This window comes from Nylanderia fulva, unplaced genomic scaffold (assembly GCF_048542155.1).
Source record: "Nylanderia fulva isolate GAGA-0341 unplaced genomic scaffold, ASM4854215v1 Scaffold1, whole genome shotgun sequence".
NCBI classification, from domain to species: Eukaryota; Metazoa; Arthropoda; class Insecta; order Hymenoptera; family Formicidae; genus Nylanderia; species Nylanderia fulva.
Window position 1 is genome coordinate 2,337,743 of NW_028189192.1, and position 12,805 is coordinate 2,350,547.

Below are 12,805 nucleotides of genomic sequence, written 5' to 3' on the forward strand. Positions count from 1 at the left end.
CACGAGATGTGGGGAACCGAAAGGGAACCGGTCCGTCTTTCTCTCTTTCCGCCGATCTCCGGGCCTCGCATTTCACCCGGGTTGTGTGCGGGTTGTTTGTGCTTCGGGTATTAAATAATTATTATTTCGAAAGCGAGAGTAATCGCGCGCGGTGTGTAACCGGCGCCAAGTCCCAAGTCGAGGAAGGCGCCTCCGTGTTAGTATGGCCCAGATTCGACGTCCTTCCCTGCGGCAATGCTGTACCACTTCCTGTATATCCTTGTGCTCTCTCTCTCTCTCTACTATCGTTTATCTGCAACGCGAGCTGCTCAGGAACGCAGAGCCCGTCCTTTTACGTACCTTCGAACTCGATCTTGGGTCTCGGTTCGCGAAAACAAGTTATATCTTATGCTAAAATGCGTCTGCCTTGAGGGCATCTTCGAAAGATGCCTTTGTTCATTTACGAAAACAATTAATATGATTTAAAACAAGCGCCCGATTTTTTTGTACATAAAACCTTTACGAAAGCTATTTTCTTCTTTTTTATTTTTTCAAGTGTGCCAATATTGTGCAATTTTTCTCTCTTACGCCTCGTTGCATGGCGCTTTACCGTGACTAATTTTATAGGAAGTATACGTACTGTCGTCCTGCAAAAACGCATTTTTCAGCGTTCTCTTTACCACTGATTATATTTCTTTTATTTTTTTTTACAACTTGCATCAGCATTAACTCTGCGAATTTGTTGATTTTAATCCGTACAGATCGTATATGAGAAAGCGCGCGACGCGCGAAATCTTCTCTCTGAAAGGTTCCATCACGATGAAATGCTTCATTAGGATTCCAATTAAAAGAAATGCATCATCATTTCATGTTATACATTTGAATGCAATTTTTCTAAAAGCGTAGAGAGTACATTCCTCGTACGGCGATAGACGGGTTTCAAATGTGTATAGATTAATATAAAAATGAATGAACAAAATTCTATTCTTCTTCCATTCTAAAGTCATTATTTGTAATTTGACAGAAGAAATATTTTACATAAACACTTTCCATTTCAAATAGTACAATATTTCGTCCCAAATTGTCTCTTATTTTAATTGCTTTACGTTTATTATCAACTGATTGATTATTTCATAATTTAGCATGCGAATGATTTTTAATGGCTTTATTTTAAATTACAAAGATATTGAAATGCTAAAAGGCTGAAAATTCTAAAATAAACAAGAGATGTATACATAGAACATACATAGGACAAAGTACGAATCTTCTATTCAGTAAACAGTTATTGTTGGATCGACATCAACATTGATTAGTCACGAATTAAAAATTGTAATAAAAAATGATAACTATGTCGCAACACTCGTTTCTCGTGTTCGACGACGCTAATGAATAATTCACAGGACAACAAACTCTTTTGGATTCCGGTCAACTAGATATCGCGACGATGACGACGATGCTCGCCGAAGGTCGTTTCTACGACATATCCGAACGAAAGTTATCGCCGGAGGAAATCGCGAGAGCTCGGCTCTATTATACTACAGGCAATACGTCGGCGTCATCGTCATGACCTAATCCAATCCCCCCGAGACAGGAGAAATTCTTCTTCCGATCTTTTGCTTTACACGCGCGCGACGTAATCCTGCCTTTCTCTCTCTCGCACGCCTTCGGTTCACTCTTATTTTCAACGCGTTGCGCAACACACACGCCACAAATTCGCGCGAGGCCCGGCATAAATTTCACCGTCTTTCTCGGCGAGTCTCCGAGCGCCAGCATCATCATCGGAGGACGACAATTTCCATCCGTGTACGCGACGTAATCCGAGATATCGCATAATTCGAAAGACACTCGTCGTCCGGTGGCGATTAATTAACGTACGAGGCTGTCTTCCTCCTGGTCTGATGAGAGAAGTTTTTTGTAATTATATATACGTGGTATATAATAAAAAAAATTGCCTGCAACTTTACAGAGACGACTCTCTCGCACCCACGAATGAAACTGCGGAAGTCGGTTTAGTGACATGAAGCGTTACGTGTTTTGACAGTTGTAACAAAGTTTCAATCGCGAAAAATAGAATAATACGTAAAAATAGAATTATTATAAAAATGTAAAATATAAATGAAAAAAATGCAATTATTTCAATCTGTTCTAGATAAAAGAAAAAAGAATGATGAACAATTCTTACAGTTCTGGATTTCCTCGCTGTGCTGTGTAATTATGAGAGAGTCACGTATAATTGCGTCCTTGTGTCTGTGTGTTTGTTTGGTGTATATGCGGTCGGAAACCGCAAGTTTGCGTGCACATACAACCGCTACTGCAAAAGGGAAGACGCTCGTTCGCGTCCGGTGGAAATTGAGTTTTACGCGCGCATGAATTTCACCACGGATGTATATCTTTCGGCGATGATGATGATGCCGCAATCACCATCCGCATCACTTATCTCGTTCATCCTTTTAGCGATAAATCAAAAAGACGTTGTAACGTATCAAGGATATGATTTTAATGATCCGAAACTTGCGTGGGTGCACACGGAAGTAAATAGAAGTTAATTTAAAAACATCTCGTCACGCTAAGATAAAATAATGTTAGTGTTGATTAATCGATAAACATTTCATGTTTTGCAAAAACAAAACTGAAAATCGATTCTTTAATCCTTATTTACATATAAAAAAAATACATATATTATTTTAAATAATAGGAAAAAATTACTAGAAGGTTGCACAATTTTTGTTGTAGATAAAAGGAGAGATTTGAAAAGAAAAAAAATGATGTTTAAATCTTATTTATTTAGATATTAAAATTATTGCAACATGACATGATGACATCTTGAAAACATTTAGCTTCACTTTTTTCTATTATTTAAAATAGCGGAGAAATATTTCGAATAGATAAAGTTAGTGGACGACTTAAAAAAAGATCAAATAAAACATAGAAAAATAATGTTTGATAATCATGAAAGTATATATATAAACTGAGATCTTCTGATTATACGTTGAAAGAAATCTGAACATTTATTTCGCATAATGCTAAAATAATGCAATCTTTTTTTCGAAAGTATATCTTTCGACATTAAATAAAAATATTATTGAATAGATAAATTAAACCTATTTCTAAAGGCACGTGAAGTTAAATTCTCCTACGTATACGTATTAAAATGCACGTCACACAATTTTCATAGAATCATGTTTGACATCTACAAAACATTGAGTTTTGTCACATCCTCATGATAAAAATGTCCGACCATAGTTGTTAGCCTTTACGAGATACCAGCTTTCACAATTACTAAAAAAATGTTGAAATCTCTTACAATGTTGAAATGCGTCCCCAAATTATTTTTATACAGTTCGCGGTTTACTATCATCTTGGCGAATTTAATTGTGTGTCACTTCTTCGCGACGACATGTGCTTAATTGCCGTGACTTAATTAAGTCCTTTTTTCGTGTCACATTGTGAAATCTAATATCGTAACACCACGGTTTTTATCCTCTTTTCGTATTCGCATTCGAAAGTCGCGACAGCGTTGTTATCTACATCTCTGATACCATATAAAAGTGAGATTATATAGGCAAAATTCTCTGACGCTTGTTAAGAATTTGTTCAATCTGGAATACAGAAATTCTTTTCTCACATCGCGTCAAGGGTACAAATAGTTTATTGTCGTAGATAGTAATGATACAAAAATATCTTGTCTAGATAATCAATACGATTTAATAAGACAACATTAATACGTGTTCAAGATCATTTCTATTGACGTGCACATAATCGCGTGTATAATTACTCGATAGCGATCAGCTGTTCATTATCTCCTTTTACTTACGATATCTAAAAAAAGTGGAAATTGAAGCTATTCTAATTAAATATAATAGGCTTGAATATACTAGAAGATTAAATCGATAATGTTTCATTTTCTTTTATCATCGAAAATGTATTTTTTATTTATATATAATATTTAAATAGTCAATATTTATTTATAACTTTATACTGATATTTAAAACATATTAATAAAACATTAATTTGCTAATTAAATTTTAAAATAATAATATGATATAACAATTAAAATAATATGTTTTAATCAACATGTTATAGTACTTTTAACTCGATTAATATTTTTAACAGTCTGATTTCTGTCAAAGAATATTGTTCTTTAAAGTATTGAAACATATTATTAACAATATTATTATTTTAATTCTTTGTAACATTTTTATTTTTAAATTTAATTAACAAATTAACGCTTTAATCAGCTGATTTTCGTCAAAAAATATTAATTAAGTTTAAATAAACTTTATATTATTTCTTTCTAAGTATCATTTTTTTAAATATAAAATCGAAGAATAAAAAACCGCGCTTGTGTTCTAGTTTAAAAAAATGATTTTTTATATTTATTACACAGGTATATGCAAATATCTATAAATTTTTTGTTTCTGAAAAGTGCTTCCGAAAGTGATCTTCTCCTCCCCTTCTCTTTTCTCATTATTTTCTCCCGTTCCTTCACGCGTGTGCGTGCGCGCGCTCACGATTGATAGCTTTCCATACAACGATCGGCCTTTACACTGACCTACATACCTGGCATAACAGTACTCGACGGGTGTACTCGACGGAATCACACATTCGCGCGTCCGCGAAACCGACCGCAGTCGCGCGTGTATTCACGCGTGCGCCAGCCCTTGCCCAACGACTTCGCTTCGCGAAGATGATTCGCAAACTAATGGCACTTTGCGGTGAGGTTCCGTTGCACAAACACTGAAATAAAATAACGCACCGACGACGATGTAGCGGTAGGTAGCCGCTTACCCCCGGTATGTTGCGAGGAAAAAAACCTCTCACGGAGAAATTCCGGCGCAACACATGTTTAATACACCGGGACACCTCTCTCGCAACGTTATGCCATGCGTGTTACACGAAGATGTTGCGACGAGTATAAGTCTCATTTTTAAATTAAATTGAATAGTAGATAACATATTATAATGAAAGAGCCGCACCGCACACTCTTATATTCATAATTTGAATAATATTACGCAATAAACCATCCTCTTTGACATTCTTTGAATATAAGTATATGTGCAATGGAGATATTTACATTTTCGATATTATTTTTATCTTTTATTTTATTTTAATTTTTATTTTAATTTTTATTTTTAACGACGTGTACAAGTTTTCGCGATGTTTCTCGAGGAAAAGTAATTTCAAGCCACTTAATTAAGTCGCTCGGACTTTTATGTCGAGTTTCCGCAACAATATTGAGTCGAATCGTACAAGTTTCACGCCAAGAATTTGGTCCCGTTATATATCGCTCTAATTAGATAATCGTCGTGTTTCCTAGTTATAAACACGTGAGAGAGGTTGACATTTCGCTTCATGGAAATTTGTAAGTTTTTTTTTCTCTCTTATAGTTACACAGATCACGTTCAAAGTGCATTTTTCGCGTAATTGGACAATTTTCGCGAAAGTTCACCTCACTTATTTTTGGAATTTGCGAGATGAAGGATCTGCGATGTGGAGAGAATTTTAATTTAATAAAAATTCGTAGAGGCTACATTAATCGTGAGGCTAAAATAAATACTGAGCTTCAATGAATTTTATATTTCGGAAGAAACACATTTTTAGACAGTCGTGATTTAAATCTGGTGAAATAAATCTTTCGCTCTTGGCGTGAAATTTTCTCCGACAATAATTGCAATTAGGCACGCCGTGATCTATACGTCGTAAACCAGTTTTCCCATCAGACTAATTACTTTCTAATTCGAGAGGTCATGGCGAGAGGCGGCGAGATACATCACGATTTCCTCCTCTGACGTCTCTCTCAATTTCATAGATAAATCAACGCGTCGCGATCGTTCCATCACAATTTCACCTGCGACCCCCCGTGCGTTTGATATACGGCACAAAATTCAATGTCGTGACATTCGCATATACGGTACTTGGACGATAGAAGTGTCAGAATTGAGCAATCGTTTTATTTTCCTAGTTTGCGGTTTCAACATCTGTGGTTTAGCGGAAGCGCGTCGACTTCTGTAAAACGCCCAGTATAATAGCTAATTCCCTGCGAATGCTTAAAGTAATTTCCTCGACAATTAGCGAGATGATGAGGTGCGACAAAGCTACTTTATTAACTACGTAACATTTTGTCTGTATATCATTACCGGCGATGGGAATATTTCAAGTGCATACCGTTGAATTCCACATTTAAATAAAATATTTTTATTTTTTCTTAGATTAATATATCAGTGCATATAGATACGTAAGAAATATTTATTTGACATAAATTAAGTTAAATTAATTTTGTAATAATTCGAATTTTTAATTGAAATAATTTTAAGACAAAATCGATAAAAAATTAATTAAAATAATACTAAGTTTTTATGAACAAAAACTGAAGGAAGAAATATAATAAACTATAAAAGAGAAATGTAAGTAGAATGAGTATAAATTCATGAAAATATTCGAATATTTTCTGCTCATTTCATGAAAAAGAAATTATCATCAGTAATTAAAGTTCTAAAAAAAAAAAAAAATAAATAAATAAAAACTTACATATAGAAAAATATATATTTAAAATATTTAGTTTCGATTTACAAACTTAACTAAATAATACTTCAAGTAGAATCCCAATTAATGTAAAAGTAAATAATTGATTTAACACAATCTATTCATAATTTAATATATAGGAAAGAGCTTTAATGTAGACACTTTTATTTTTTATTTGGCATACTCATTCGTTCACTCTGACTGTTATTACGCTTTAAAGACGGATAACAGAGAATAATCTGGCCGGAAGAGCGGCAAATTAATCCCATTGCTCCGTTAGTTCGCAATTAGCGCGAAATCGAAATCGTTTATCGCATTAACGATATAAAGACGACGAGATTCGCTTGTCCGAGGCTCTTGAAAGAAACGAATAATGATGAATCGTTATATATGCGCGTCTCTCTAATTGCGGCAGGCGCGCGCCAAGCGGATCCGCTCTAAAGAAGATCCGCGACCGGACGCGGAAGCGGAGAGATGCGCCTCTCCTCTGCAACGGGAATGCAGATGCACCGATGCACGATGCACCGAGGCGATGCGATCGCGAAAGTTGCAGCGCCGAGACCCGGCCGTCGAGTTTCTATACGTAATGACTCGCGAGCCATGTGCTCGTTTCGCGCGCGGGAATTTTTTTTTCTTTTTTTTTTTTCAATCTCGACGTTTCTCCGCCTCTCACGCTCGACGATCGACATTATCGTGTCGTGTCGCCTCCCCCGGTGATTATTTTGATTTTGCACTCTTCAATGTCGCGAGTACGTCGAATGTGAACGAAGCAATGCGGTGCGTAGGTTCTTCGTGAGAAGCAAATAACCGGTTGTTAAAATGATTAGGCTGAGAGGAACCTGGCTGTGAGAGATGAGAGAATAAGGAAGGTAACGCGAAATCTCGGCCTAGCGTGAAAGGAGACAGCGGGAAGAAATGCATTTCACACTCTGATTCCTAGTCGCGCGTACACATATGTTTCAATTTATATCGATTTATTTAGTAAATTCAATTTATATTCATTTATTTAAGCAACAGTTTTCAATATTAAAAGAGCACATATATTTTTGACGAAATTTATTCTACGATTTTTGTCTGAAAAATTTTTCTACGTACTTTCTCCTCCCTCTCTTTTCACTGAGAGAGCCTTCGAAAAATTTCTTTATTTAATCAATTCAATTTATATTAATTTATTTAAGAGCATAATGATATGCCCTTTTAAAAATATTAATTTTTGACGAAATCCACTCTCCGATTATTGTCTGAAAAATTATACATATTTTCTGTCCTCTCTCTTTTCGCTTCGGAAAATTTCGAACAAAATTCGAAAAAGAAGAAAATGATCCGATCAGGTCGTTCACGTGCCAGCTCCTTTTCCGGTTGCACTTTTCCGTCGAGTCCGCTATATAAGCGGGCAAGTGATAATTTATAACATCACGCACACAAACGCGTTTCTCGAGTGCTGCGAGCCAAGTCGTTAATATGTCATATACCGGTATCGCTGTTTTCACGGTTTTCGAGCAACGCTCGTTTCGCCACGTGGTTCGAGCCCAGGCTGCTTTTGCGCGATTTCATGAGGTGATCACGTTTTCTTGCGGAAGTATTCGTCGAAAGACTGCGTGCATGTATGCACGCGTTCTCGTTTGTTGCATAAGTACTTTGCACAAATGCCCTTTGTGATGACGCGATGACAGATAACGTATCGGACTTACGGATCTCTCGCATGCAGCATTCACGGTTGCATCGTGTTATGCAACGGCGCGAAATAATGCATTTGTTTTTTTGTGCAGCCTCTCTTGCGATAAGATTCACCTGTTCGTGTAACAAATATTCGCGAATTTTTTAAATTTTATCCGCATTAACTTGCATATAAAAAACGAAATTATTTAACACATAAGCAAATTAAGATTCTTGTGGCAAATGCGCTCAATTTCGAATGACATGATTAGATAAGTTTAGTCATAATAAATTTAGATTAAAAGAAGCAGGAGACCGAAGTAACGAAAAATTGCAATAATGATAATTAAATAATTTTGCCATTGTATCTTCCCACGATTCAAAATACGAATATCCTAATATATGAAAAAAAATTAATAACAATATTTTGCTATATTATAAAGTGACATTTTTAGATTTTATAATTTATGACAAAATTTGAGATATAAAATTTTTTTTATATTCTAGTATATGTGTAATATATGTATTTCGATAAAATATATGTACCTATATTTGTTTATATTATATAACATAAAATTATAAAATCAGATTGTCTAAAAATCTAAAGTGAACTTTAGTGATTTTCGGCACGCACTTGATATTCAATAAAAAAGTGATTTCCAATTATTCTTAGAAAATGAGTTCTATTGGAAATTCTATTGCTTTCGGAAAACATGAATATTGGATTGCAATAATCAAGTAGCTGCGAAATTGTAGTCCCCTTGCGATGAAATAGCAAGGTCGATTTTGTAGCTCTACTTGATGAGGAAGCCACGCGCAGGAAGGCCGCGATCATTTTCCCAGATAACGGGGATAGATAATCTCCCTAAATGATCAGGGTCTCTCTCCTCGGATGCACCGAAGCGTGCATCTCGCGCCTGCATTCTTCATCGACTTCCTTCTTCGTGCCGTCTCTGTATTTTTTTTCGGGAAACTCTTCCTCTTTTCTCAAAGATATTCTACGTCGCGAGGCGCGAAAGTGCATTCAACGCCGAAATTACAAGCACGAATTGCAGCTTCCCTTTTTCAGAACTTCCCAAACGTCGTCGTATATTTTCGTTCGTACAATTTTTTTTATTATGTCATATTAAAATATTTTTTTTATCATACCATATTAAAATATTTCAAGCATGAGAAGAGATTTTTTCAGATTCTCTCTAGAACTTTCATCGCTGAGTCGGCGACGATGAAAGTGACGGATCAATCTCAGCGAGCTCTTGTAAACACAGAGCGAAACATTTAATGATAATTAAATGATATTAATTAAATAGTATTTCGTGCGGGCCGCGCAATTATTTTTTAAGCCCAGAAAAAAAGGAGACATAAATATATACATATAATTATATACAATATATAAGTAGGTATCTATATATAATATGTATATATTATTAATTGCTATTTCGCAATTTTATATACATATCATATATAATATAAAATGCATATGTATATATAAATATTAATAATATTAATTATATAAAGCGTGGCGCGTTTTTGCGAGTTATATGATTAAAAACAGAAGGTTGATCGATAGTACGTTCGATCGGGATGGATTTCCAACGACCTCGAATTTCCTTGTCGGGAATCGACTGGCCGCCGCCTGGTCGTTAATTTACGATCTCGAACTCGGTTAGATCGGTTCGGTAAAACGGTGGCAGACCCGCGTATAGAGCGCACGCCTACGTAGGCTCTACACGAGCTTGTCTCTGGAGAAAGTCGGCGCGTCTATAACTCGTCTGTCTCTATACAGCCGCCTGTTTTCTTTTTCCCCGCCACGCGCGTGTATTTCCGAAATACGCTAACATATGCATGAGAAATGCACAAGCATTATGAAATATATTTATTTCACAAAGTTGCCATCTCGAATTTATTTCTAATTTTTTCACGCAATAAGAAGCAACAGAATCGAATTTTTCTGTGTCGAAATTAGAAAATAAACTGTCAAGTTCTTGTTTAAAAAAATAGTTGCAATGGTTTGTACATCGCAGAAATTATGAATTTTAACGATAAAAGTGTCGAAAGGAGGGAAATTTTCGAGAGTAACGCAACAACGGCGACAATTGCGCTCGAGAAGCGAAAGAATCGTGAATCGAACGTGTGTCGTGATTTCGAGCACGTGGCTGGAATCGAGAATCGCGATATATTGCGAGTGTCGCGCAAACATTGTTTTCTAACGCGGCGATTAAATGCCAAGAAAAAGCAAAAGTGAATATATCACGTCGCGCTGCGAGGAATTACGATTATTTTTTTTCGCAAATGAGTCAGACTTTTAATAACTCGATTCTCGCGTTTCTCGCGAGTGATCCCGCGACTATTATTTTATCAAGGTCGTGGAGAACAGTGACATAGTGCCTGCTTTCGCGTCGGTCGGATGCACACAGCCAGTCTAAGAACAAACATTCCTGTAGATTTCTAGATTATGTCAGGCGAAGAATATATAGTATATTTAATTTCAAAAGAAGTTAGTTCTCTCTTTATTTTCATTTTTTTTATTACAATTAAATCGCACGAATAAATCCAGAGATCAATAGCTTTGAAACTTGGAGTCTATCTTTCTCTTTTTCTTATCAAATTTTATTGCCAGTTAAAGAATAATTTAAATCATCTGTTTCGTGCACTATCCTTTTGTTTAATCTGACATAAAGTTTTTTCCTCATCGTATTTATTTAATTTTCAATTAAATCGCACGATTAAACGTAGAAATTGTGAAGCTAAAATTTGTCTTCTCTCTTTTTTCTTATCAAATAATTTTTCTTATCAAGTTTTATAGCTAGTTGAAGACTAATATAAATCATCTACCTCGTACACTATTGTCATTTAATTTGACATAAAGTTCTCTTCTCGTCCTATTTAATTTTTAATTAAATTGCACGATTAAAAGTAGAGATCGTAACATTTAAATTTGCATTTTCTCTTTTTTTTCTTATCAAATAATTTGTCTTATCAAGTCTCGTAGCTTTTATAGTTGGAAAATAATTTAAATCATCTAACTTCGAACAGTCGTTTAATCTGATATAAAAATCAAGTTCTCATCGTATTTAGTTTTCAATTAAATTGCATGGTTAAACAGAGCATTTTATCAAAACATTTTTTTATCACGTCTCGAAGCTAGTTAAAAAATAATTTAAATCATTTACTTCAAGCACTATTGCCATTTGATCTGATGTAAAGGTCAAGTTCTTGTCATCGTATTGAATTTTTAATTAAATTACACGAATAAATAGAGATCGTGGCAACAAAATTTGCATTCCTTCTTTTTTATCAAATCTTATAGCTAATTGAAGAATTATTTAAATCATCCTTTTGTGCATTATTATCGTTTAATCTGACGTAAAGATCAAGTCTCCTCTTATCATTGTACTTAATTTTCAATTCAATTACATGAAAAAACAGAGATCGCTGTGCGAAAATTTGCATTTTCTTTCTTTTTTTAAAATCTTATAGCTAATTAAAGAATTATTTAAATCACCTACTTCATGCATAATCGTTTAATGTAATATGAAAGTCAAATTCTCTTTTTGTCGTATTTAATTTTTTAAGAACGTGGAAATAGCAACGCTAAAAAGGCTTGCATTTCCACTCTTTTAAAATAAAATTGTGTATAGCTAGTTAAAGAATAATTTCAATCATCTACCTGTGCACTATTGTCATTAAAAAAAAAAAAACTTGTGTTTCCTATTTTTTATATAAAAACGTTTTATAGCTACTTGAAGAATAATTTAAATCATCTATCTCGTATAATTATTGTTGGATCTACAATAACATTAAAAGTCAAGGTCTCTTAATATTATATTTAATTTGCAATTATTAAATCACCCGACGAAACGTAGAGATCGCGGTGCAAAAACTTGTATTTCCTCTTTTTTCATATCAAATTTTTTACAGCTAGTTGAAGAAGAATTTGAATCATCCACTTGCACGACTATTGTCATTTAATCCAACACGAAGGTCAAGTTCTCTATTCATCGTATATACGTTGAGCGTATTCAATTTCTATACTCACGCGATGCATCGCGCGACCAAGACTCACATTTTCGAAGCCGCTCTCTCATGTCACGTGGCTATCCGTCCCGCCGTCTACTTGCGATCCATCCTGGAATTTCTCATGCAGCCGTAGATACCTGTCGGTCTATTTATTAATATATCCACGTGATTCCCTCGGCGTGCGCCCGAGATTCACGAGATGCACCCTCCAAGTGGATCCTTTGGAATAAACGATGCGGCTTCGGTCTGCGCGTTGCAGAAAACGTCGACGAGTCGTCTTCGTTGCAAACGTTTTCGTGAACTGCACTCTCTCTCCTGCGAGAGAGACGAAGAGAGAGAGAGCCAAACCGAGAGAGGAGGGAACGAAATGTGTCGCGGTGAGAGGCCGGCGCTCGACTGCTTCGAATGCACACGTCGGATTCCGCTTGCTCCGGAATACCTGCCCACCACCGTCGTCGTCCCCGGGTTCTAGAAACGGACTGTGTACCTGCTAGAGACGGAGTGCTTGCTCCTGCTTGCGGTGGTGGCTTCGATTCGGGGGATACTCGTGTAGGAACTCGTTGAGTCTTGATCTAAGCCAACGATTGGCTCCTTGTCGCAAGATTAGTTCCCTGCTTAGTTTCGGAAG

At 35.7% G+C, this 12,805-nt stretch overlaps 1 protein-coding gene across 4 annotated transcripts in view; it reads right to left on the bottom strand.

Moving 5' to 3' along the window:
* LOC114928501 (pancreatic triacylglycerol lipase) overlaps positions 1-12,805 on the bottom strand; it is a 124,445-nt gene that overhangs the window by 11,116 nt on the left and 100,524 nt on the right. For 2 of the 4 annotated variants that reach the window (XM_085490383.1, XM_085490371.1), the window contains exon 1: positions 12,224-12,643. The exons of the other annotated variants lie outside the window; for them this stretch is intronic. In XM_085490383.1, coding sequence (XP_085346509.1) covers positions 12,224-12,225 — 2 coding nt within the window. In that variant the 5' untranslated portion in view covers positions 12,226-12,643. Of the gene's footprint in view, positions 1-12,223; positions 12,644-12,805 lie in introns of those variants that run through there. 4 annotated transcript variants of the gene reach the window in all.